Source organism: Oncorhynchus kisutch, linkage group LG21 (assembly GCF_002021735.2).
Source record: "Oncorhynchus kisutch isolate 150728-3 linkage group LG21, Okis_V2, whole genome shotgun sequence".
In the NCBI taxonomy this organism is placed as follows: Eukaryota; Metazoa; Chordata; class Actinopteri; order Salmoniformes; family Salmonidae; genus Oncorhynchus; species Oncorhynchus kisutch.
This window is the reverse complement of record NC_034194.2, coordinates 93,409-120,274: the sequence shown is the minus strand read 5'-3', so window position 1 is coordinate 120,274 and position 26,866 is coordinate 93,409. Positions and strand designations below refer to the sequence as shown.

Below are 26,866 nucleotides of genomic sequence, written 5' to 3'. Positions count from 1 at the left end.
ACACTGTTGAGAGTGCGCAAGACGTGAAAAATAGCATGATTTGTTGTCTTCCTGTATTGAACACAGATAAACCCTTCTACAATTTGATTGACTATTAACGTTTAAAAATACCTAGTTGTATTACAAAAGTAGTTTGAAATATTTTGGCAACGTTTATAGGCAACTTCTGAAATATTTAGTGGTGACGTTGCATTTTTTGGTAGCTGTTTTTTTCTGGATCAAACGCGCTTTATAAATTGACATTTGGATATATATGGACGGAATTAATCGAACAAAAGGACCATTTGTGATGTTTACGGGACATATTGGAGTGCCAACAAAAGAAGCTCATCAAAGGTAAGGCATGTTTTATATTTTATTTCTGCATTTTGTGTAGCGCCTGCAGGGTTGAAATATGCTACCCTCTTTGTTTACTGTTGTGCTATCAGATAATAGCTTCTTATGCTTTTGCCGAAAAGCCTTTTTAAAATCTGCCATGTTGGCTGGATTCACAACGAGTGTAGCTTTAATTGAGCATCTTACATGTTGGCTGGATTCACAACGAGTGTAGCTTTAATTGAGCATCTTACATGTTGTCTGGATTCACAACGAGTGTAGCTTTAATTGAGTATCTTACATGTTGGCTGGATTCACAACGAGTGTAGCTTTAATTGAGTATCTTACATGTTGTCTGGATTCACAACGAGTGTAGCTTTAATTGAGTATCTTACATGTTGTCTGGATTCACAACGAGTGTAGCTTTAATTGAGTATCTTACATGTTGTCTGGATTCACAACGAGTGTAGCTTTAATTGAGCATCTTACATGTTGTCTGGATTCACAACGAGTGTAGCTTTAATTGAGCATCTTACATGTTGTCTGGATTCACAACGAGTGTAGCTTTAATTGAGCATCTTACATGTTGTCTGGATTCACAACGAGTGTAGCTTTAATTGAGCATCTTACATGTTGTCTGGATTCACAACGAGTGTAGCTTTAATTGAGTATCTTACATGTTGTCTGGATTCACAACGAGTGTAGCTTTAATTGAGTATCTTACATGTTGTCTGGATTCACAACGAGTGTAGCTTTAATTGAGTATCTTACATGTTGTCTGGATTCACAACGAGTGTAGCTTTAATTGAGTATCTTACATGTTGTCTGGATTCACAACGAGTGTAGCTTTAATTGAGTATCTTACATGTTGTCTGGATTCACAACGAGTGTAGCTTTAATTGAGTATCTTACATGTTGTCTGGATTCACAACGAGTGTAGCTTTAATTGAGTATCTTACATGTTGTCTGGATTCACAACGAGTGTAGCTTTAATTGAGTATCTTACATGTTGTCTGGATTCACAACGAGTGTAGCTTTAATTGAGCATCTTACATGTTGTCTGGATTCACAACGAGTGTAGCTTTAATTGAGCATCTTACATGTTGTCTGGATTCACAACGAGTGTAGCTTTAATTGAGCATCTTACATGTTGTCTGGATTCACAACGAGTGTAGCTTTAATTGAGCATCTTACATGTTGTCTGGATTCACAACGAGTGTAGCTTTAATTGAGTATCTTACATGTGTGATTTAATGACAGTTTGATTTTTAGATCTTTTTTATTTGCCCAAGTGGGACGCAACCGTCCCCTATAAGAAGTTTTAAACACCATTATTGCAAGTGGGACGCAACCGTCCCCTATAAGAAGTTTTAAACACCATTATTGCAAGTGGGACGCAACCGTCCCCTATAAGAAGTTTTAAACACCATTATTGCAAGTGGGACGCAACCGTCCCCTATAAGAAGTTTTAAACACCATTATTGCAAGTGGGACGCAACCGTCCCCTATAAGAAGTTTTAAACACCATTATTGCAAGTGGGACGCAACCGTCCCCTATAAGAAGTTTTAAACACCATTATTGCAAGTGGGACGCAACCGTCCCCTATAAGAAGTTTTAAACACCATTATTGCAAGTGGGACGCAACCGTCCCCTATAAGAAGTTTTAAACACCATTATTGCAAGTGGGACGCAACCGTCCCCTATAAGAGGTTTTAAACACCATTATTGCAAGTCCATGCAACTTTGACTTGTTCAGCACACTTTTGCTTCTGAACTTATTCAGGATTGCCATAAAGGGGTTGGATACTTATTGATGAAAGACATTCAAGCTTTCCTTTTTTATTACATTTGTCAAAATGTAAAACAGTATTCCACTTTGACATTATGGGGTATTGTGAATAGGCCAGTGACAAAATCTAAATGTAATCCATTTTAAATTCAGGCTGTAACAATAGATATGTCAAGGGGTGTGAATAGTTTCTGAAGGCACTGGATCTGAATAGGTCCATGGTAAGAGGAAACCTTGCGACAGTGGCCATTTTCATGTCAGTGCCATAATGCCAAACCTGTGTCTATATGCACGTGACGGGAATTAATGTTTATAGGTCAAATCAGAGGCAGTGATAAGTCATTACCTCCACATTATCTTCATCTTCTTCCTCGTCCGCCCCGCTGCCCTCGCTCTCCTCTTCTGCTTCCTTCAGCCACTTGACGAACGGCGCTGCCTTGGCGTGGATCTCTTTGGCCAGCTCCTTGGACACGTATTTCTTGGACACCTGACAACACACACAGGACTGATGTGTTAGAGGTAGGATGAAAAATGACAGTCATTTCACAGGTTCTAGTGTAGGTTACAGAGTTTCCTCTTAATATGTCAAATATCTTGGACGGGTCTCTAGCAAAATAAGTGACCTTCAGGACACTGACCTGGGGAGTTGAAAAGAAGAAAAAAAAATATCCCACCATCCCTGTTGACAGTCATCCCCTTTACCTTCTCAGCCCAGGCCAGGATGACGTCCTCCTCCAGTAGGTCGGCGTCGTACAGGTCTTTGAGGACAAGGGGCACGCGGGGCAAAAGCTGGGACTGGTGCAGCTTCACCAGACACTCAAAGCCACCCAGCAGGTACTTCTGGGCCTTCTTGTTGTTGTGGGTAAACTGGACACCAGGACACCAGAGAAATGTTTTAAATTGATGGTGCTGATGGAGTTTGAGCAAAACCCAACAGGATTATAGCCATTTGATTATAGGATTATAGTATTTGATAACCTGCAAAATCAGCAGTGTTTCCTACTTAAAGCATGTAGAGGTCTGTAATTTTTATCATAGGTACACTTCAACTGTGAGACGGAATCTAAAACAAAAATCCAGAAAATCATATTGTATGATTTAAGTAATTAATTAGCATTTTATTGCATGACATAAGTATTTGATCACCTACCAACCAGTAAGAATTCCGGCTCTCACAGACCTGTTAGTTTTTCTTTAAGAAGCCCTCCTGTTCTCCACTCATTACCTGTATTAACTGCACCTGTTTGAACTCGTTACCTGTATAAAAGACACCTGTCCACACACTCAAAAACAGACTCCAACCGCTCCACAATGGCCAAGGCCAGAGAGCTATGTAAGGACATCAGGGATAAAATTGTAGACCTGCACAACGCTGGGATGGGCTACAGGACAATAGGCAAACAGCTTGGTGAGAAGGCAACAACTGTTGGCACAATTATTAGAAAATGGAAGAAGTTCAAGATGACAGTCAATCACCCTCGGTCTGGGGCTCCATGCAAGATCTCACCTCGTGGGGCATCAATGATCATGAGGAAGGTGAAGGATCAGCCCAGAACTACACGGCAGGACCTGGTCAATGACCTGAAGAGAGCTGGGACCACAGGCTCAAAGACAACCATTAGTAACACACTACAGCGTAATGGATTAAAATCCTGCAGTGCACGCAAGGTCCCCCTGCTCAAGCCAGCACATGTCCAGGCCCGTCTGAAGTTTGCCAATGACCATCTGGATGATCCAGAGGAGGAATGGGAGAAGGTCATGTGGTCTAATGAGACAAAAATAGAGCTTTTTGGTATAAACTCCACTCGCCGTTTTTGGAGGAAGAAGGATGAGTACAACCCCAAGAACACCATCCCAACCGTGAAGCATGGAGGTGAAAACATAATTCTTTGGGGATGCTTTTCTGCAAAGGGGACAGGGCGACTGCACCGTATTGAGGGGAGGATGGATGGGGCCATGTATCGTGAGTTCTTGGCCAACAACCTCCTTCCCTCAGTAAGAGCATTGAAGATGGGTCGTGGCTGGGTCTTCCAGCATGACAACGACCCGAAAAACACAGCCAGGGCAACTAAGGAGTGGCTCCGTAAGAAGCATCTCAAGGTCCTGGAGTGGCCTAGCCAGTCTCCAGACCTGAACCCAATAGAAATACTTGAGGGAGCTGAAAGTCCGTATTTCCCAGCGACAGCCCCGAAACCTGAAGGATCTGGAGAAGGTCTGTATGGAGGAGTGGGCCAAAATCCCTGCTGCAGTGTGTGCAAACCTGGTCAAGAACTACAGGAAACATATGATCTCTGTAATTGCAAACAAAATTAAGTTCTGCTTTTCTGATGTATCAAATACTTATGTCATGCAATAAAATGCAAAGTAATTACTTAAAAATCATACAATGTGATTTTCTGGATTTTTGTTTTAGATTCCGTCTCTCACAGTTGAAGTGTACCTATGATGAAAAAAATATATATCTTTTTAAAATGCACACCTGACTGTCAGTCGATTTGGATAAAAGCATCTGCCATGTAGCATATATTTATTATATTAACAGGTACGGAAGACATTTCAGTTGAATGCAATCAGTTGTACAACCGACTAGGTATCCCCCCCCTTTCCCTAACAACTAGAGTAGCAGCCCTGACCCTCACACTCGAGAGCTGCAAGACCTGCAGCCCCGACAGAGCTTGCGGAGCGGTCTGCATTTTTCACGCAGCAGGCGGACAAACAACTTCAGGATTAAAATATTTTAGTCCCGCAAAATATTTCAAACGGTCATCTTTGTTTGTTCTTTATTAAATATCCTGTGTTCCATGCTACAGGCATGGGCGGAAAAGCATTATTATTTACATGGTAATTAAAAAGGTATACCTAACGATTTGAGCAGCACTTAATACCATTTTAATGTCTGTGTCTATGAAGGAACAGAGGAAGTTTAGATACAAATGCAAATACCAAATAAACTTAGCAAAAAAAGAAACCGCCCTTTTCAGGACCCTGTCTTTCACAGATCATTCGTAAAAATACAAAAGCCTTCACAGATCTTCATTGTAAAGGTTTTAAACACTGGTTCCCATGCTTGTTCAATGAACCATAAACAATTAATGAACATGCACCTGTGGAACGGTCGTTAAGACACTAACAGCTTACAGACAGTAGGCAATTAAGGTCACAGTTATGAAAACATTAGGACACTAAAGAGGCCTTTCTACTGACTGAAAAACACCAAAAGAAAGATGCCGAGGGTCCCTGCTCATCTGCGTGAACGTGCCTTGGGCATGCTGCAAAGGAGGCATGAGGACTGCAGATGTGGCAAGGGCAGTAAATTGCAATGTCTGTACTGTGAGACGCCTAAGACAGAGCTACAGTGAGACAGGACGGACAGCTGATTGTCTTCGCAGTGGCAGACAACACCTGCACAGGATCGGTACATCCGAACATCACACCTGCGGGACAGGTACAGGATGGCAACAACAACTGCCCGAGTTACACCAGGAAAGCACCACCCCTCCAGTGCTCAGACTGTCCGCAATAGGCTGAGAGAGGCTGGACTGAGGGCTTTTAGGCCTGTTGTAAGGCAGGTCCTCACCAGACATCACCGGCAACAACGTCACCTATGGGCACAAACCCACCGTCACTGGACCAGACAGGACTGGCAAAAAGTGCTCTTCACTGACGAGTCGCGGTTTTGTCTCACCAGGGGTAATGGTCGGTTTCACGTTTATCGTCAAAGGAATGAGCGTTACACTGAGGCCTGTACTCTGGAGCGGGATCAATTTGGAGGTGGAGGTTCCGTCACGGTCTGGGGCGGTGTGTCACAGCATCATCGGACTGAGCTTGTTGTCATTGCAGGCAATCTCAACTCTGTGCGTTACAGGGAAGGCATCCTCCTCCCTTATGTGGTCCCCTTCCCGCAGGCTCATCCTGACATGACCCTCCAGCATGTCAATGCCACCAGCCATACTGCTCGTTCTGTGCGTGATTTCCTGCAAGACAGGAATGTCAGTGTTCTGCCATGACCAGCGAACAGCCCGGATCTCAATCCCATTGAGCACGTCTGGGACCTGTTGGATCAGAGAGTGAGGGCTAGGGCCATTCCCCCCCAGAAATGTCTGGGACCTGTTGGATCAGAGGGCGAGGGCTAGGGCTGGCAAATCTGGTGCAGTCCATGAGGAGACGCACTGCAGTGCTTAATGAGGCTGATCTCCACACCAGATACTGACTGTTACTTTTGATTTTGTTCCCCCCCCCTGTTCAGGGACACATTATTCCATTTCTGTTAGTCATGTCTGTGGAATGTGTTCAGTTCATGTCTCAGTTGATGAATCTTATGTTCATACATATATTTACACGTTACGTGTGCTGAAAATAAACACTTTAGTTTAGCATTAGCGCAACGACTAAGTATCTACTAGCATGCTAGTCGGAGACTCACTCTGAGGAAGTGACGTTTGTACTTCTTGATCTGGTCGCGTATGTTCTCGTCCATCAGCAGCTCAGTCAGGATCAGCGGGGCCGTGTCCTTCACGTCCAGACGCTCCGCCTCCGCCAGGATCTCTTTGTCCGAGGAGTCGACGGCATCGTCCTCCTTCTTATGCTGTGGAGGGACAGAGTGAGCCACTCAGAGACATCACAAACAGTTATGAGGACATCTTGAGGCAGCTTTCCACTCACTCATTTTCTTTATTGATCCTTATACAACTGATATATACACAGTAACAGTCAAGTTAGGACACACCTACTCATTACAGGATTTTTCTATATTTTTACTATTTTCTACATTGTAGAATAATAGTGAAGACATCAACACTATGAAATAACACATATGGAATCATGTAGGAACCAAAACAGATCAAAATAGATTTTATATTAGACATTTTTCAAAAGTAGCCCCCCCCGTTTGCCTTGACAGCTCTGCACACACTTCACATTCTCTCAACCAGCTTCATGAGGTAGTCACCTGGAATGCATTTCAATTAACCGGTGTGCCTTGTTAAAAGTTCATTTGTGGAATTTCTTTCCTTCTTAATGTGTTTGAGCCAATTGGTTGTATTGTGACAAGGTAGGGGTGGGGTTACAGAAGATAGCCCTACTTGGTAAAAGACAAAGTCCATAGTATGTCAAGAACAGCTCAAGCAAAGGGAAACAATACTCAATCATTACTTTAAGACATGAAGGTCAGTCAATGCAGAACATTTCAAGAACTTTTAAAGTTTCTTCAAGTGCAGTCGCAAAAACCATCAAGTGCTATGATGAAACTGGCTCACGAGGACCCCCACAGGAAAGGGAGACCCAGAGTTACCTCTGCAGCGCAGGATAAGTTCATTAGATTTACCAGCCTCAGATACTGCAGCCAAAATAAATGCTTCAGAGTTCAACACACACACACACACACCTCAACATCAACTGTTCAGAGGACACTGTGAAACAGACCTTCATGGTTGAATTGCTGCAAAGAAACCACTACTAAAGGACACCAATAAGAGACTTGCTTAGGCCAAGATACACGAGCAATTTACATTTTTGTAGGATCCCCGGTGGTGGTGCAGAGGCTTAAGGCACTGCATTTCAAAGCTTGAGGTGTCAATACAGACCCTGGTTCAATTCCAGGCTGAATCACAACCTGCCCAGCATCGTCCGGGTTAGGGGTTTGGCCGGGGTAGGCCGTCATTGTAAATAAGAATTGGTTCTTAACCGACTTGCCTGGTTAAATAAAAAGTTAGACCGGAGGAAAGCTGGTGGTAACAAAAGCAGTGTCTTTGTGAGACACAGAGTAGGTGAACGGATGATCTCCGCATGTGGTTCCCACCGTGAAAGGAGGAGGTGTGATGGTGCTTTGCTGGTAACACTGACAAGTGATTTATTTACAATTCAAGGCACACTTAACCAATTTGGCTACCACAGGATTCTGCAGCGATACGCCATCCCGTCTGGTTTGGGCTTAGTGGGACTATCATTTATTTTTCAAAGGACACCGACCCAACACACCTCCAGGCTGTGTAAGGGCTATTTGACCAAGGAGAGCGGTGCATCAGATGACCTGGCCTCCACAATCACCCTACCTCAACCCAATTGAGATGGTTTGGGATGAGTTGGACCGCAAAGGGAAGGAAAAGCAGCCAATAAGTGCTCAGCATATGGGAACTTCTTCAAGCATTCCAGGTGAAGCTGATTGAGAGAGTCCCGAGCAAAGCTGGTGTCCAAACTTTTGACTGGTACTGTACAAATACTTTTTTATAGACAAAAAAAATAATAATATTGTTTTTACATTGTCATCTAGCAGACACACTCATCCAGAGCAACCAGGGTCAAGCACTCCGCCCAAGGGCACATCAACATATCTCCCGCTAACGCAAATCGGGGAACTGAACCAGCGACCTCCCCACACAGTCCCCCCCTCCACACAGTTCCCCCAAGAGCTGCTCTCAACCAACCTGTGAACCCCCCTCCCCACAAAGTCTTGAATCTCACAATTTTATATATCAATTCATAACACCATGGAATGGAATTGTGCCATGGAATTGGTACATAAAAAAAAATCTCTTCCCAGCTATTTTGCAATCTGTATGGCACTGCTGTCAACATCCTGGTCCTCAAATTACAAACTGGTATACTTTCCTATTTATGCCATTTTTTATCCTTTATATTGGGAAGACAGACCAGTTCCCTACCTCCTCCCGCTGCCACCTGTCACCTCCATTTTGGGGTAATGCCCTGTTTCACTGCCAAAAATAAAACCATCTAGTGTTCAGCGAAATAACACAATGTAAAATACAAGTAGCCTAGTAAAATAATTAACATCCAATCACATTAACCATTACACTCTTGTGCAGACATTTAGAAACAGGACAATTAGATAAGCCACAGGAGTTTGAGCGAAAATAAAGACATTGTTTGAGTAGTACGACATGTATAAAAGCAACAAATACCATTAATAAGAAGGGGCTAGAAGAGTCTTATGGTGAGCTACTGAGTGGCTTGGACAGCCCCATACTATTGTGGAGGACTTCATTCTTCCTCCTGCAGCGGATATGGCTGGGACCATGCTGTGGGAAAAGGCCCCAAAAACTATACAGACAATGGCTTCATCAAACACTGTTAAACGACACATCAGTGACATGGCAGGAGATGTTATGAAACAAATTACTGCTTCGCATACAAGCCAGTGAATTATATGCGTTACAGCTGGATGAGTTAGACGAGGCGGGCCTGGCAAAGCTCCTGGTATATGTCAGTTATGTTTAAGGAAGACATCCTCTTCTGCAAACCAGGACAACGTGAGAGATTATTTTTAAAAGTACTGGTGGTACTGGTTGGTGGTCAAGATGTGTCGGTATATGTACTGATGGAGCAAAAGCCATGACAGGAAGACAGTGGACTGGTAACGTGCGTGCAAGCAGTTGCTCCCAACGCCACTTGGGTACACTGCACTTCAGCATCCACTGAGAGGCTCTTGCTGCAAAGGGAATGCCTGACAGCTTGAAAGATATTTGACACTACAGCGAACATGGTTAACTTTGTTAAAGCAAGGCCCATGAACTCCCGTGTATTTTCTGCATTATGATATGAGCAGCGATCATGTAACGCTTTCACAACATACAGAAGTGCGCTGGTTATCAAGGGGAAAGGTATTAACCCATTTTTAAAAAAATTGATAGACGAGCTTAAAGGATTTTTTACTAACCGTAATTTTCACTTGTCTGACCGCTTGCATGATGACGAGTTTCTCACACGACTAGCCTATCTGGGTGATGTTTTTTCTTGCCTGAATGACCTGAATCTAAGATTACAGGGACTCTCCGCAACTATATTCAATGTGCGAGACAAAATTGAGGCTATGATTAAGAAGTTATTTTCTGTCTGCATTAACAAGGACAACACAAGTCTTTCCATCATTATATGATTTGTGTGCAAATGAACTCAAGCTTACGGACAATGTCAAATGTGATATAGCGAAGCACCAGAGTGAGCCGGGTGCGCAATTACGCAGGTACTTTCCCAAAACGGACAAACAACTGGATTTGTTATCCCTTTCATGTCCTGCCTCCAGTCCACTTACCGATAGCTGAACAAGAGAGCCTCATCGAAATTGCAACAAGCGGTTAATTTAAAATCAGAAGCCACTGCCAGACTTCTGGATAGGGCTGCGCTCAGAGTTTCTTGCCTTGGCAAATTGTGCTGTTAAGACACTGATGCCCTTTGCAACCACGTACCTATGTGAGTGGATTCTTGGCCCTCACTAGCATAAACTAAATACAGGCACAGAGTGTGTATGGGAAATGATTTAAGACACTCTCCAATACAACCCAACATTGCAGAGTTCTGTGCATCCTTTCAAGCACACCCTGCTCATTAACCTCTTATGCAAGGGGGCAGTATTTTCACGTCCGGATGAAAAGTGTGCCCAAAGTAAACTGCCTGTTACTCAGACCAAGAAGCTAGAATATGCATATAATTAGTAGATTTGGATAGAAAACTCTAAAGTTTCCAAATCTGTTAAAAATAATGTCTGAGTATAACAGAACTCATATGGCAGGCAAAAACCTGAGAAAAATCCAACCAGGAAGTGGGAAATCTGAGGTTTGTAGTTTTTCAAGTGATTACCTATCCAATATACAGTGTAAATGGGGTCAGATTGCACTTCCTAAGGCTTCTAGATGTCAACAGTTTTTAGAATGTTGTTTCAGGCTTCTATTGTGAAGGGGGAGAAAAGAGCTGTTTCAACCAGGGGTCTGGCAGAAAGCGTTTAGTTTAGTCACTCGCGCAGCCTTGAGCATGAGCTCCGTTCCCTTTCATTTCTAATGACCAAGGCATTGTCCGGTTGGATTATTGAAGATTTATGATAAAACATCCTAAAGATTGATTATATACATTGTTTGACATGTTTCTACGAACTGTAATATAACTTTGACTTTGTTTGGACTAAGTGCCTGCGCCTTGTGCATTTGGATTACTGGCCTAAACACGAACAAAAAGGAGGTATTTGGACATAAATGGACTTTATCGAACAAAACAAAAATTTATTGTGGAACTGGGATTCCTGGGAGTGCATTCTGAGATATGAAAAATTGAAGTTCTAACCAGCTCTGCATTGCTTGATTGAAAAAGGTTTCATTTTCAATTAATCGAAAATGTGATGGCAGAAAGGCCATTTTCAAAACAAGGAATAAGCTTTTCTTAGTTATCTACTTGAGAACCATTTCAGGTTCAAGTAAAACGTTTGTACAAGTGAAGCTTTTACAGTGGTGTATGAATGCTTTATATGGCCTGGCATCCCAGATCGAGCTAAAGTTTTTGCCCATATGATTTGAAAAACGAATCGGCAGTAGGCACCGCCATAAGTACTTTTTTATTTCACCTTTATTTAACCAGGTAGGCAAGTTGAGAACAAGTTCTCATTTACAATTGCGACCTGGCCAAGATAAAGCAAAGTTTGACACACATCTAAGGGACCTTCTTGCAGTTCCTATCGCTTCCACTGGATGTCAACAGTCTTTAGAAATTGATTGCGGTTTTTCCTTTGAGAAATTAAGAAGTAGCCCTGTTCAGAATGAGGCTCGAGGGAAGTGTACTGTTAGAGGCGCGTGACCTGAAAGCATGCTACACATGGTTTTCCTCTGGTATTGAACACAGATCTTCCAGTCTTCAATTTTTACCGATTATTTACGTTAAAAAATACCTAAAAAGTTAACAAAAGTAGTTTGAAATGTTTGGACAAAACAGGTAACTTTTGTAGTCATGCGCGAGTTGGACCCGGTGTTTTTCTGGATCAAACGCGTCAAATAAATGGACATATATTGACGGAATTAATCGAACAAAAGGACCATTTGTGATGTTTATGGGACATATTGGAGTGTCAACAGAAGAAGCTCGTCACAGGTAAGGCATAAATTATATCTTTATTTCTGCGTTTTGTGTCATGCCTGGAGGGTTGAAATATGATGGTCTGTGTTTGTTTGTTTGGGTGCTATCCTCAGATAATAGCATCGTCTGCTTTCGCCGTAAAGCAATTTTTAAATCTGACACGTTGGCTGGATTCACAAGTGTAACTTTAATTTGGTATATTGAATGTGTGATTTCATGAAAGTTAAATCTTTATAGTAATTTATTTGAATTTGGCGCTCTGCATTTTCACTGGATGTTGGCCAGTTGGGACGCTACCGTTCCTCATATCCCAGAGAGGTTAACTTGGCTTTTGAAGACTTTAGAAAGGCAGGGTAGGGTAGATATAGGTCTGTAACAGCTTGGATCTAGAGTGTCTCCCCCTTTGAACAGGGGGATGACCGTGGAAGCTTTCCAATCTAAGGGTTGCAACAATTTCAGCAGATAATTTTAGAAAGAGAGGGCCCAGATTGTCTAGCCCGGCTGATTTGTAGGGGTCCAGATTTTGTAGCTCTTTCAGAACATCGGCTATCTGGATTTGGGTGGAGGAAAAGTGGGGGAGGTTTGGGCGAGTTGCTGTGGGGGGTCTCAGAACTTTGAATTTGTGCTACAGGATGCAAATTTCTGTTTGAAAAAGCTTTCCTAACTGCCTGTGTATATTTGTTCCCAACTTCCCTGAAAAGTTGCATATCACAGGGGCTGTTCGATGCGAATGCAGAACGCCACAGGATGTTTTTGTGCTGGTCAAGGGCAGACAGGTCTGGAGTGAACCAAGGGCTATATCTGTTCCTGGTTCTAAATTTTTTGAATGGGGCATGCTTATTTAAGATGGTGAGGAATTTATGCACGTGAGCAATAAGCAAGGCAACATGACCCAGGCAAAATGGGCTTTAGTTTAGAGAATTGAGGTGACAACCCTAAAGTCACCACTTTTCTTTTTACCACTTATTTTACCAGGTAAGTTGACTGAGAACACATTTATTTACAGTAACGACCTGGGGAATGAGCCAACTGTAAACACTGTGACCTTTGTAAAAAGGAATCTGTATGAAGCGAGTCTGAACTAAGGAGGTGCGGGTTGTTTCTGTACAGGGCTCGAGCCTTCACACGTAACTGAGCAATAAGCAACTGTGTTATGGCAAAACAGAAATAGGGTCATTCCTGGACAGGGCCCGGGAGTCTGACCTTGACAAAGTTGTAGAAGAGGTTGACCCTCTCCTCCAAGGGCTTCTCCAGGTCCTCGCTGAGGGTCAGGTTCTTAGCGTGCGTGCTGATCTCCTCCATCCTGCGCTGCTGGGCCTCCTCAGTCGTCTCCTCCGCCCAGTCCTCATCATCGTCGTCTCGGTCCTAGAGCATATCCATTAGATTCGAGTTACACAGCGCTATTGAAAATAACACGGATCAGTGTTACGCAGTGAAACTAATCCAATGAGGTTGTATGCTACAGAGAAAGAAAAACAATGGGATAGAATGGAGACTGGGGTTGGGTTTCATCTACTCTCGTTCACTCCCCTTCATGGCTCTGAGACAATTGGTTAAGTGTAATAAACAGCTCTACCTAGATTGTGCTATATTGCTTTCACCTATCCAGTTATATCAGATCTGTGAAGGAGAGTGAGCAAAGGCAGAGGGATGGGAATAAAATCATGTTCCATAATGTTGTCATGACTGTCCTGTAAGGATCACAATGGGTCAGATCAGCCTGCAATAACCAGACCCTCTCCCACCACTTAGGTAAATGTATGTAATAGGTAAAGACCTATAAAGACCTAGAGTTTAATTCGGGAGATCTTAACTCTTTAAAACTACTTCTTCCGTGGTGCCCCAAATCCTAATTAGTTATTTGTGACATGATTCATTTAAAATCGGGTAACAATTAAACATGGTGGATTAAATAAATAGTCATCAGATTAATGAAAGTAAAGTCACGACAATGTCAACGGTTAGGCAACTAGGCCTTGCAAGACAAGTCTCCAGGTCAAGGTCTGTCAAGCACAACCGTCACGCCAGTCAAGCTAAATCGAGCGCACCTGAAGTTTACAACAACGTATTTGACCTAGGTCTGGCTGGCACTGGGAGATGAAGTGCTTGTACTCACCACAGCATCGGGGGCGTCTATGTCATTGTGGTTTGCGGCTTCGCCATCACTGGAGCCGTTCTCCTTGTCCTTCTTCTTGCTCTTCTTCTCCTTCTTCTTGGCAGACCCAGTGTCCTCTGTTTGCAGACAGCGAGATCACGGCAGTCAGAATAGAAGCTATTATTACAATCTTTCCTCCATTCCTTGTGTTTCTCAGGCATTTACCCAGCAGGAGAAGCAGGGCTTTTTAGTGTAGTAAATTCAATACACCCAGGAAGCCTTCAATGACTTCTGGCAGTGTTAAAAACCACTGGGAGAGCAGATGACACAGCAGATGCTGCCCTCAGAATAGTCCAATGCTCACTGCTGCTCATCTTTGACCTATGACAAATGACTCATATAAATTCACCCTGTACATTGACACCCTTAATAGACCACTTAACGTGACTCACCGAATGCCTTTATAAGTTGCTTGTGTCTAGCAACATAAAAGAATGGCTGTGTTCACGTGTGCATTAAAATTAAGGCTATAGTGTGTCTGTGGTTCTCTTTAAACAAAGGCCACATTGAACAACCTCAGACTGAACAAACCTGTACAGTATATTCTGACATTTCCTGACTTTGCAAGAAAACACTAGCATATTAAATGAATGGAATTTCCAGAATGTCCATGCTGGAATGCATGTCTGACTAAGCAGTTTTCCTGAAAGAAATAAAAGGCTTCTGTCCAGCTGCATTTGAACACATACTTTACAATTCCCTGCTTTTCTCAGGCATTCCCAGAGCATGCATAAACCCTGTTTGTTCCTGGTCTGGCGCACCTGGTGGATTCCTGAGGATGAACGTGCAGAGCTTGTGTCGCGTGTCCAGCATGCCCCTGTAGCCGCAAGCCTTGCAGGAGTTCCCAATGGTTTGTTTCTTGGCATTGATGTGCTGGAGAACAGGGATACATAAAAATGACAGTAACATTTTCAGTACAGCCTTAGGGCTAAAGCCTAAGTTATACCCTTTGCAGTAGGCAAAGGAGGAACTACAGTAAGATATGCAAAATGGCAATCCTGTGTAGTTGCGTCGCAAAAGTACGCAGACGTGTGCAGCCCCAAAATTATAAAAACAAGTATGCAGGATTGCCATTTTGAGTAGCTAATTGCGTTCTTGCAGCTTTAAAAATGCCTTTGTGACTATACATTTCTCTCCTAAACATTACGGGCCAGCTGCACGGACCTAGATTAAGCACAGGCCAGGACTAAAAAGTAGACAGAGTCTTGGCTTAATCAACATGTAACAAAAATATTTTTAAAAAGGTGAAGGTCCCTTATTTCATGAGTTGAAATAGAAAGATCCCAGAAATGTTGCATACACACAAAAAGCTTACTTCACAAATTAGTTTACATCCCTGTGAGAAATTCTCCTTTGCCACATTAACCCATTCACCTGACAGGTGTGGCATATGGGGCGGCAGGGTAGCCTAGTGGTTAGAGCGTTGGACTAGTAACTGGAAGGTTGCAAGTTCAAACCCCCGAGCTGACAAGGTACAAATCTGTCGTTCTGCCCCTGAACAAGGCAGTTAACCCACTGTTCCTAGGCTGTCGTTGAAAATAAGAATTTGTTCTTAACTGACTTGCCTGGTTAAATAAAAGGTAAAAAAATATAAAAAGAATCTCAAGAAGCTGATTAAACTGCATGATCATTCAGGACCCAAAATGAACAACCGCCACCTGCAGGTAGATTTTGGCTGGTAAGAGGTCCATTTCACCAGCCACATTGGCGGTGGGAAAAAGTCCAGTATGATCATATTTATAGTCAAATAAATTCTGCAGTAGCTGTTTAAGTATTTCTGCCATTTTGTTTCATAGCTGGTAAATTAAAGGCACAAAGTCAAAAATCTATGAATTATATCAAATCGCCTATCCCACCTTGAGCTACAACACTGCCTGGTTGGGGGTTGTGCGCACTTGAAGAGCAGAGTAAAATATACATTTTTTGAAGCACCGGCATAAAAGTTCAAAGCTTATTTACTTTAAACAAAAGTTGGTAACACGACTTGACACCCAGTGTCAAACCACATTATGCTGCGGTCATAACATTTAGTTAGACCTGTTGTGACTTCAGTTACCTGATGTGGAATAGAGTTCCATGTAGTCATGGCTCTATGTAGTACTGTGCGCCTCCCATAGTCTGATCTGGACTTTGGGATTGTGAAGGGACCTCCGGTGGCATGTCTTGTGGGGTATGCGTGGGTGTCCGAGCTGTGTGCTAGTAGTTTAAACAAACATCTTGGGTGTATTCAGCTTGTCAACACCCCTTACAAAATCAAGCCATGAAAAAGTCAAATCTCTCTTCCACTTTGAGCCATGAGAGATTGACATGCATGCCATTAATATTAGCTCTCTGTGTACATCCAAGGGCCATCCATGCTGCCCTGTTCTGAGCCAACTGCAATTTTCCCAAGTCCCTCTTCGTGGCACCTGACCACACGACTGAACAGTAGTCCAGGTGTGACAAAACTAGGGCCTGTAGGACCTACCTTGAGTGTTAAGGCGGCAGAGCATCACTTTATTATGGACAGACTTCTCCCCATCTTAGCTACTACTGTATCAATGTGTTTTGACCATGACAGTTTACAACCCAGGGTTACTCAAAGCAGTTTAGTCATCTCAACTTGCTCAATTTCCACATCATTCATAACGAGATGTAGTTGAGGTTTAGGGTTTAAGTGAATGGTTTGTCACAATGCTTTTTGAAACATTTCGGACCAACTTATTGCTTGCTACCCATTCTGAAACTAACTGCAGCTCGTAAGTGTTGCAGTCATTTCAGTCACTGTATTAGCTAATGTGTAGAGCGTTGAGTCCTCCACATACATAGACACTCTGGCCTTACTCCAAGGCAGTGTCATGTCGTTAGTAAAAGATTGCTTTTTACAAAGGGCCTAAACAGTTACCCTGGGGAATTCCTGATTCTAGCTGGATTATGTTTGAGATGCTGCCATTAAAGAACACCCTCTGTATAGGTGGTGTAATGCCATAACAAATAAAACATTTCAGCAACAGACTATGATCGATATCAAAAGCTGCAACTGAAGTCTAACAAGACAGCCCCCACAATCATTTTATCATCAATTTCTCTTAGCCAGTCAGTCATTTGTGTAAGTGCCGTGCTTGTTGAGTGTCCTTCCATATGAGTGCGGAAAGTCTGTTGTCAATTTGTCTCCTATGAAACAGCATTGTATCTAATCAAACACAATTCTTTCTAGAGGTTTACTAAGGGTTTGTAACAGGCTGATTGGTCAACTATGAGACAGTCAAGGGAGCTTTACTATTCTTGGGTAGTGGAATTACTTTAGCTTCCCTCCTGGTCTGAGGGCACACATTTTCTAGTAGGCTTAGACTGAAGATGTGGCAAATGGGAGTGGCAAAATTGCCTGCTATTATCCTCAGTAATTTTCCATCCAGATTGTCAGACCCCGGTGGCTTGCCATTGTTGAAAGACAATTTGTTGCTGACATTTCATCCCTAAGTTTGCTTATCGTGCCAATGAAAATGTCTTTAAAGTAGTTGGCAATAGTGGGTTTTGTGATAAATGAACCTGGATTCAATGAATGAGTGAGCCAAGTTGGCTTTCCCCCCTCAAAAATGTCATTTAAGGTGCTCCAAAGCCTTTAGTAGTAAAATAGTACAAGTAGTTTACTTGTTTGCCATACCATTTTTCAATTCATCATCAATACAAGGGGATTTAACAGTTTAGTGTTTGTCATAATGGGTTTGTGCTTATTAGTAACTGGAATTAGCAATTTCATAAAATGTGTCAAGCACAGCATCTAGTTGCTCATCATGACACACACCCAACATGCATCTACCACAATGCTCTGTTGCTGATGAATGAAGGAGCAGATTGCAGAAGCAGGACAAGGCCCCTCCGACTGAAGGTAATGTACAGTACATTCGGAAAATATTCAGACCCCTTTACTCTTTCCACATTACAGCATTATTCAAAAATGTATTAAATAAAGTTACCTCAATCTACATACAATAACAAAGCAAAAACAGGTTTAGAAATGTTTGAAAATTAAATAAGACACCTTATTTACATACAGTACCAGCCAATGCTTGGCATTGCGCATGGTGATCTTAAGCTTGTGTGCGGCCGCTCAACCATGGAAACCCATTTCATGAAGCTCCAGATGAACAGTTCTTGTTCGTACTTTGCGTCCAGAGGATGTTTGGAACTCAGTAGTGAGTGTGGCAACCAAGAACAAATGATTGAAGCGCTACGCACCAGTCGATCCTGTTCTGTGCGCTTGTGTGGCCTTCCACTTCACGGCTGAATCGTTGTTGCTTCACAATAACAGCACTTACAGTTCACTGGGGAAGCTCCAGCAGGGCAGAAATGGACAAAGTCACTTGCTGGAAAGGTGGCATCATATGACAGTGCCACATTGAAAGGCACTGAGCTCTTCAGTACAGGCCAGTCTACTGCCAATGTTTGTCTATGGAGATTGCATGGCTGTGTGCTCAATTTTAAAAACACAGTGTACATTTACTTTAGAAACATCAAATAGAATTGTCTAATATTTACAGATTTCCTTTGGGGGGGGGGGGGGGGGGGGGGGGGGGATTAAACAGTATAAAATCAGGGGTGTCAAATGCATTCTAAGGAGGGCCTAGTGTCTGCAAGTTAAGATAACGAGGTGAGTTCTTTACTAATTAGTGGCCTTGATTCAGCAATCAAGTACAAGGGAGGAGCGAATCCACGCAGACACTCGACCCTCTGGAATGAGTTTGACATGTGGTATAAGTGGAGAAAGCCCCATTGAAAATCACTTTCATTTATGTGGTGCCACCCTAGGGTCATGACCTACTCAGAACTTTCATTATTACAATGAAAGTCAAAAATATATTTTTTCCATATCACCCAGCCCCATTAGTGGGTATTATGGTTGTGGAAGACATTTAGCCTAGGTAGGCTAAAACTTCGAGCCTTAAATTCATTAGATTATTGCTGACTGTTAGAAATGCAGTGTAATTGACCTTTACATTTTACAACAGAACTTAGAGAAAACAAAATCAAGATATCGTAAAAATCGCCTATAATTATGAAAAAAAAATGAATTTTTGGCCATATCGCACTTGCAACAGCTGCCTGGTAATGTGATGCAATCATCTCCATGGTAATGTAAAATCGTCATTCAAATGATGTGGCCCATGTAATGGAATGTATATTTTCTAATGTCAGTTGTATCAACAAATATTGATGGGTACAGTTCCTGCCATTTCTAGAGCAGCACATGCAGTCAGGAGCAAGGAAAATGCGCATCAAATTTATCACCAATATTTTCCTTGCCAAAAAAGCGACACTAACAATATTTATAATTATAGCAGCCTTAAGCATTCTAATAGTTAAATTCAGCAAAAAAGGAAACGTCCGCTCACATTGCAGGCTTGTTGAGATTGCCTGCTATGACAACAAACTCAGTCCAATGATGCTGTGCCCCAGACCATGACGGACCCTCCACCTCACACTCCAGAGTACATGCCTCGGTAACACTCATTCCTTCGCGAATCCGACCATCACCCCTAGTGAGATAAAACCGGGACTCGTCAAAGAGCACTTTTTGCCAGTCCTGTCTGGTCCAGCGATGGTGGGTTTGTGCCCATACGTGACATTGTTGCCGGTGTTCTCTGGTGAGGACCTGCCTTACAACAGGCCTAAAAGCCCCCAGTCCAGCCTCTCTCAGCCTATTGCGGACAGTCTGAGCACTGGAGGGATGGTGCGTTCCTGGTGTAACTCGGGCTGTCGTCGTCATCCTGTACCTGTCCCGCAGGTGTGATGTTCGGATGTACCGATCCTGTGCAGGTATTGTTACACGTGGTCTGCCACTGCGAGGACGATCAGCTGTCCGTCCTGTCTCCCGGTTGTGCTGTCTTCGGCATCTCACAGTACGGACATTGCAATTTATTGCCCTGGCCACATCTGCAGTCCTCATGCCTCCTTGCAGCATGCCCAAGGCACATTCACACAGATGAGCAGGGACCCTGGGCATCTTTCCTCTGTTGTTTTTCAGAGTCAGTAGAAAGGCCTCTTTAGTGTCCTAAGTTTTCACAACTGACCTTAATTGCCTACTGTCCGTAAGCTGTTAGTGTCTTAACGACAGTTCCACAGGTGCATGTTCATGAATTGAACAAGCATAGGAAACCGCATTTAAACCCTTTACAATGATAATTTGTAAAAATCCAATTAACTTCAAATTATCATTGAAATACAGGGTCCTGAAAATGGGACATTTCTTTTTTTGCTGGGTTTACTTGCGCACACACACACCCAAAAAGTCCCCATTACCAGAAAAACATCAAAACCTATTTCTTTCACTTACTGTGCTGTTTTGTTCAGTGTCAACCAGGATTTCATCATACACGTCAAGCAGTGAATTATCAGCTCTGCCTCTCCTCCTTGGTGCGCACTGTCACTGTGTCCATTTCCATCTTGTCCAGCTGTGTTTAACATGTCACGTAAACCCTGTTTCTTGTCTGCATCGAAGAAGCAGTCATTGTACCTAGCATTGAGCATGGTGGCGACACAGTAGAGGCTCAGAGAGAATGCCACTGAATCGCTTGATCACAGCCTCTAGTACTTTTCCAAGTTAACCCAACAGTCTGTGTTGGCATTTTTGTTGAGCAGGCATTTCAATGCCATGACAGGGTATGACGTCTGCTGCAAAAGCCGTTGAGCTTATTTCTCCAGTCAGTTGTTTGAATGGAGCTAGGAGTGTTCGTGCTTCAAACATGTTCTCAAATCCCATTGAAATGGCAGCAGCGGTATGAGAACCAGCACATTAATGAGCATGCAATACGGCTTTCCTCAGTATGAAATCCTTGTCGACCCACTATGCTGTCAGACTCAATGCTCATGGGGCTGACATCGCCGGTCCAAATGTGTACAGGTGCTTGACCAGTCGGCGAAAGCCAACAACCACGACAGAACGGTTGTTAAGGGCAATTATCTCAGCATTAATGGATTTCGCTTTTGAGTTGTCTCGCTGAAATATTCTTCCTCTTTCAAATGACTGATCGACTTGTTGACTGCTCGATCCACACAGCAGACACTGTGGGCTAGGTTAGGAATGCTGTGTTGCATGTGCAGCGCTGGATTCTCCGTGGCGTCATTCGTCATCTACCTACGTTATAGGTATGTCAGCTTTGACATCGGTTTTGCACATCAGCGTTAAACTAGACAAAAAAAAAAAAAAAAAAAAAAAAAAAAAAATCGGGCCGATGCAGGCATTTTTTAGCTAATATCGGGCGATTCCTATGTACTTACCGATATATTGTGCATCCCTAGACATAACTAAACACAGTTTGGGCCGGCCCCGGTTATCCAATGAAAGCTGTGGAATGAGTCACCGTGCACATTTCATTCCATCCAGTCATTCGTAACGGCACGGCCCACCGGTGAAAAACAGAATCCCTCTGGCTACACGGACTGACGACAGTGCTGACATTATTAGAATAGAAACCTGCCCTGTCAATGAAAACATGGCATAAACAGAGGGGTAGAGAGTTCACCCCTCCCTTCCTCACTGTACAGACAACACAGCAACATAGAGGATGCCAAGCCCAGGAGACAAGGCTGTTTCGATGGAAAACTGAGCTAATGCCAAATGGAACCTCAATCATGTGACCCTCCTGTTGCAAACAGTGGATTTATTCTTTAAAACAGAGGAGGCCAGTCGGTACTGGTTGGATATAGGAAATAAGTCCAAATCCAAAATGGATGGATAGTGAAGAGCTGGCATTCCCAGCCCTTTCAAGTGATAGCAGAGGGTGGGTCGGTTTTCAATTAGACCTTTCCCAGAATCTGACAAATGGTGGACGGGGGAAAGGAAAAGATTTCCGGACTATTTACCAGGTCGGTTTCGGGATTGTCACACTCGGGACACAGAACAAACTTCCGGATGAATCCGTCCAGCATGTCCTGCAGCTTGTTCGCCTCGTGGGACCCATTGACGATGAAGCGGTCGTTTTTGGCATCAAACTGGGTCTGGGCACCCAACTCACAACCAAAAAATTTGGTGGGATCTGGACAGGGAGAACGAGAAAGACATACGTTTGAGTTTCTTTGTTTAAAGCCTTCCTATCCTCATCATAGGTTTTGGAGAGTGGGTTATATTTTCTTCTGATATTCATAGCCAATAGGCTCTTCACCTTTCCTAAAGATAAAAGGGGGTCCACCACATCAAAATGATTCCTGCTCCCATGCCATCAGTGTTGTGGATCAGGCTATATGCCACAATCCAAAATGAATGCAAAAGCGCCATATATTTTGATCCACTTTGAGTTGAGGCATTCACTTTGAGCCCAATCTACACAACTAATGTGGACTCATCTTGTCAAACTACTTGAGGCCTGAAAAAATCCAACAAACTATGATTTGAGTGTTAAGTCCCCTTTCACGCTACTCTGCTCAAAAAAATAAAAGGGAAAACTAAAATAACACATCCTAGATCTGAATGAATAAAATATTCTTATTAAATACTTATTTCTTTACATAGTTGAATGTGCGGACAACAAAATCACACAACTTTTATTTCCATTGATAATTTATCAACCCATGGAGGTCTGGATTTGGAGTCGCACTCAAAATGAAAGTGGAAAACCACACTACAGGCTGATCCAATTTTGATGTAATGTCCTTAAAACAAGTCAAAATTAGGCTCAGTAGTGTGTGTGGCCTCCACGTGCCTGTATGACCTCCCTACAACGCCTGGACATGCTCCTGATGAGGTGGCGGATGGTCTCCTGAGGGATCTCCTCCCAGACCTGGACTAAAGCATCCGCCAACTCCTGGACAGTCTGTGGTGCAACGTGGCGTTGGTGGATGGAGCGAGACATGATGTCCCAGATGTGCTCAATTGGATTCAGGTCTGGGGAACGGGCGGGCTAGTCCATAGCATCAATGTCTTCCTCTTGCAGGAACTGCTGCATTAGGAGGAACCCAGGGCCAACCGCACCAGCATATGGTCTCACAAGGGGTCTGAGGATCTCATCTCGGTACCTAATGGCAGTCAGGCTACCTCTGGCGAGCACATGGAGGGCTGTGCGGCCCCCCCAAAGAAATGCCATCCCACACCATGACTGACCCACCGCCAAACCGGTCATGCTGGAGGATGTTGCAGGCAGCAGAACATTCTCCACGGCGTCTCAAGACTGTCACAGGTGCTCAGTGTGAACCTGCTTTCATCTGTGAAGAGCACAGGGCGCCAGTGGCGAATTTGCCAATCTTGGTGTTCTCTGGCGAATGCCAAACGTCCTGCACGGTGTTGGGCTGTAAGCACAACCCCCATCTGTGGACGTCGGGCCCTCATACCACCCTCATGGAGTCTGTTTCTGACCGTTTGAGCAGACACATGCACATTTGTGGCCTTCTGGATGTCATTTTGCAGGGCTCTGGCAGTGCTCCTCATGCACAAAGGCTGAGGTTGCGGTCCTGCTGCTGGGTTGTTGCCCTCCTACGGCCTCTTCCACGTCTCCTGATGTACTGGCCTGTCTCCTGGTAGCGCCTCCATGCTCTGGACACTACGCTGACAGACACAGCAAACCTTCTTGCCACAGCTCGCATTGATGTGCCATCCTGGATGAGCTGCACTACCTGAGCCACTTGTGTGGTTTGTAGACTCCGTCTCATGCTACCACTAGAGTGAAAGCACCGCCAGCATTCAAAAGTGACCAAAACATCAGCCAGGAAGCATAGGAACTGAGAAGTGGTCACCACCTGCAGAACCACTCCTTTATTGGGGTTGATGGCTAATTGCCTATTCCATTTGCACAACAGCATGTGACATTTATTGTCAATCAGTGTTGCTTCCTAAGTGGACAGTTTGATTTCACAGAAGTGTGATTGACTTGTAGTTACATTGTGTTGTTTAAGTGTTCCCTTTATTTTTTTGAGCAGTGTATTTCCCCTCAGGTTACACAGACCCACAAAGAATGTATATTTACAGATGACTGGGCACAATGGAGAGGCCAGGGAAAGAGTGCAATTTACAAGTACTGACAAATATTCCAAACTGCTCACAATCACAACCTTGTGAAATGGATGCCAATTTAGTGGGTCATACCAGCGCAAACAGGCACTGAGCTGGGGAAGGAGGCATACTCACACGTGGGAGGCCTATTCAGAGACTTGGCAACGTCGGTCATGTTGACTATGACAGTCTTTATCCCATTCCCCTTGCCTTCCACCTGGAGGATGTGGGGGGGGAGATGACATGTTTCAAACTGTTTCACAGTGGTCACATTCTAACAGCGTAAATACCTTTCCACTCAATGTGCCAATTAAGCTGCTCCTCATGTGCGAGACGAGTGCACAAAGGCAGAGGGGGTCCACTTTCATTTAAGTACAACATTTGAGAAAAATCACATTAAATCTAAGCATCTTTGAGTGGAAAGTAGGTTTTGTAAAGTCTTTCAGAGGGAACATTTATTTCAGTGTTGTTTCAAGAACAAGGTTTCTCCTCGGGCTATACATGGCCTTCCCTTGAGCAATTAAATGGATTGGTTACGTCTCCAGCATAGTGATTTCAAAGCATTTCAGTGCTCTATAAGGAAGAGACAAGGGAATGAAGCTCTGACCATTGGGACATCCCTCGGCCCCCCGACACAGCTCTGGACACTGAACAACCCCTCATGACAACCACCACACTGTTCAAGGTAAAGTTTCCCCATAACCACAGGTCTAGGATCAGATCCTGAGCCTAAAATATGAGGGGGATGACAGTGACTCCAGACCACCACAACCTGTACTCACCTTGGCGATTATACGGGGCATCTTGTAACGGTAGAACTGGTCCAACACGCTGCGGTTGACGTTAACAGACATGATGGCTGGCCACGGGCTTTATCAGTACGACAGGAAGATCTTGGACTGAAAATTTTTGGTATCCTCTGTCTGGCGAAGAGGGGATGACATAAACGACTGGAAGCGGGTTCGGGCTTGGACATGAAAAAGGTCTTGCCACTGAGGCTGCAAGTGCCGCGCTTGTAGGCTAAGTTCCCTGCACACAGGTTCCAACAGCTGCGCAACAGCTCTGAGAAGAGAGGGGAAGACTGAAATCCATGGAAGGCATAACAGCAAAGAATAAATGTTAGTATAGAGTATGATTGGACGCTGCTTTCTAGTGTGAGACTGGCACAAGACACAAGTCCCTAGGCCCTATGGGCTTCTTAACCTTGCATACGGTCACTTATGTCACCTGCCAAACGGCAGTGCCCATGTATTTACATGTTGTATCCCATTATACTGAAAGAGTCATCACTTCATTTCTAAACTTTAGCTGTACGAATAGGCCTAATTGTCAAATCAGACCAATTATCATTAAAGTCCCTTGGCAGGTTGACAGTCACCACAATGTACAAGATTGTACACATTTGCAGAGTAATAACTAGTCCACATACAGTGGTGTAATATGGTCAGGTATGCCATTGCAGCTTCCTACCTATGTAACACTAAACAGATGGCAAATGCACATGAGAATTCCAGAAACATGTGGAAATAAATAATCCAAACGCACAGCGGACTAAAATAAAATGAAGACAACCAGCACATGTTAATTGCACCATTGCTACGAAAACACTCATTGTCAATGTAGCGAACACATCACTATAAAAATCAACGCACATGTAATGTAGCTGATAAATGGGTTAGACAGAAAAGCACACCGGGCCTCAATTGTGCAATGTGCTGCAGAGTGCGTCATACAGTGAAGCAGTCCGCGGGGGGAGAAAGACGCCATCTTTGGTCCACATAGGAGGCGCATTCACTATACAAACAGGTTTGAAATCAATTAAAATGACGTACTGACACAGAGCAGTAGGGATTCAAGTATAAGTGAGGTTAAAATACCTTTCCCATCCGTCGCTCCTTTCGTCCGGGTACTCACCGTTTTCGCAAAACAAAGACATAAACACACCGCTGGTCGCCCAGGCAGAGACGCAATAATGTGTTGTGTGGGATGAGCAGTAAGGTTGTGGTGGAGACCGAGCCGCACTGCAACGGTGCGGAAAGAGTAGTCCGACTTACGATGGGGGGGTAGAGCCCACAAACAAAACTCGAGACGCCCAAAAATGGGGTATCTGTAACGAACAACAAACAAGTACTATAACTTAGAAAATGACAGCGAAAGCTGGCATCTGTACTTTGGTAATAGCTAGCATCGGCACATTAGCAACGACTATACATAGAAAAACTGACAATAGTATTCACGTTAGCTACCTAAAAAGGATTCAAGTTGATCCGCTCTGTTACGTTTTGAATACTTGCTGGTGAATAATAGAAATGGGTAATCTAGCTGGCCAACTTGCTTGGACTCACCTCCAGAACGCTCTCACATAGGTGCCTGCAACGCCACTATAATGTGCTGTCAATCTCCACGACCTCCGACACTTTTCCCGACCATTTGGACCACGTCATCAAATCAGCGACCTTTAGCGGCACTAAGCGACATGAACATGTTCGACTAAAATAGACCACATCCTGTCGTTTCCGAGGCAAGTCAGCCAAGTAGACCTGGCTGGTTGCCTACTTGGCAGGCCAACTAATCAGAATTTGGGTTTAACACTTTTTATGGAAAAGTTTGATCTTACTGATATATGGAGAGAAAAGTTTCCGGCCGACAGATCATTCACTTGGAGTAATAAAACAGGTTCCAGACAATCCGGAATAGATTGTTGGCTTATATCCAGATGTATTGATAGTGAGTGTTACTACAAATATGTGTACTACTCCCCTTACAGGCCATAGGTCCATTTACATTGATATC

The 26,866-nt window shown here is 43.6% G+C and overlaps 1 protein-coding gene across 8 annotated transcripts in view; it reads right to left on the bottom strand.

Annotated features, from left to right (window-relative positions):
* LOC109866305 (eukaryotic translation initiation factor 5-like) overlaps positions 1-26,604 on the bottom strand; it is a 28,385-nt gene extending 1,781 nt beyond the window's left edge. The window contains exons 1-12 of one of the 8 annotated variants that reach the window (XM_031800762.1): positions 26,419-26,554; positions 25,951-26,180; positions 25,726-25,867; positions 24,856-25,154; positions 24,209-24,290; positions 21,955-22,127; positions 14,874-14,985; positions 14,074-14,189; positions 13,161-13,322; positions 6,529-6,690; positions 2,808-2,972; positions 2,452-2,592 (exon numbers count right to left, since the gene is read on the bottom strand). In XM_031800762.1, coding sequence (XP_031656622.1) covers positions 2,452-2,592; positions 2,808-2,972; positions 6,529-6,690; positions 13,161-13,322; positions 14,074-14,189; positions 14,874-14,985; positions 21,955-22,127; positions 24,209-24,290; positions 24,856-24,927 — 1,185 coding nt within the window. In that variant the 5' untranslated portion in view covers positions 24,928-25,154; positions 25,726-25,867; positions 25,951-26,180; positions 26,419-26,554. Of the gene's footprint in view, positions 1-2,451; positions 2,593-2,807; positions 2,973-6,528; positions 6,691-13,160; positions 13,323-14,073; positions 14,190-14,873; positions 14,986-21,954; positions 22,128-24,208; positions 24,291-24,855; positions 25,155-25,725; positions 25,868-25,950; positions 26,181-26,319 lie in introns of all 8 variants that reach the window. The other 7 variants (XM_031800764.1, XM_031800759.1, XM_031800760.1 and 4 more) reach the window with 7 other exon arrangements.
* Positions 26,605-26,866: the final 262 nt, after the last annotated feature.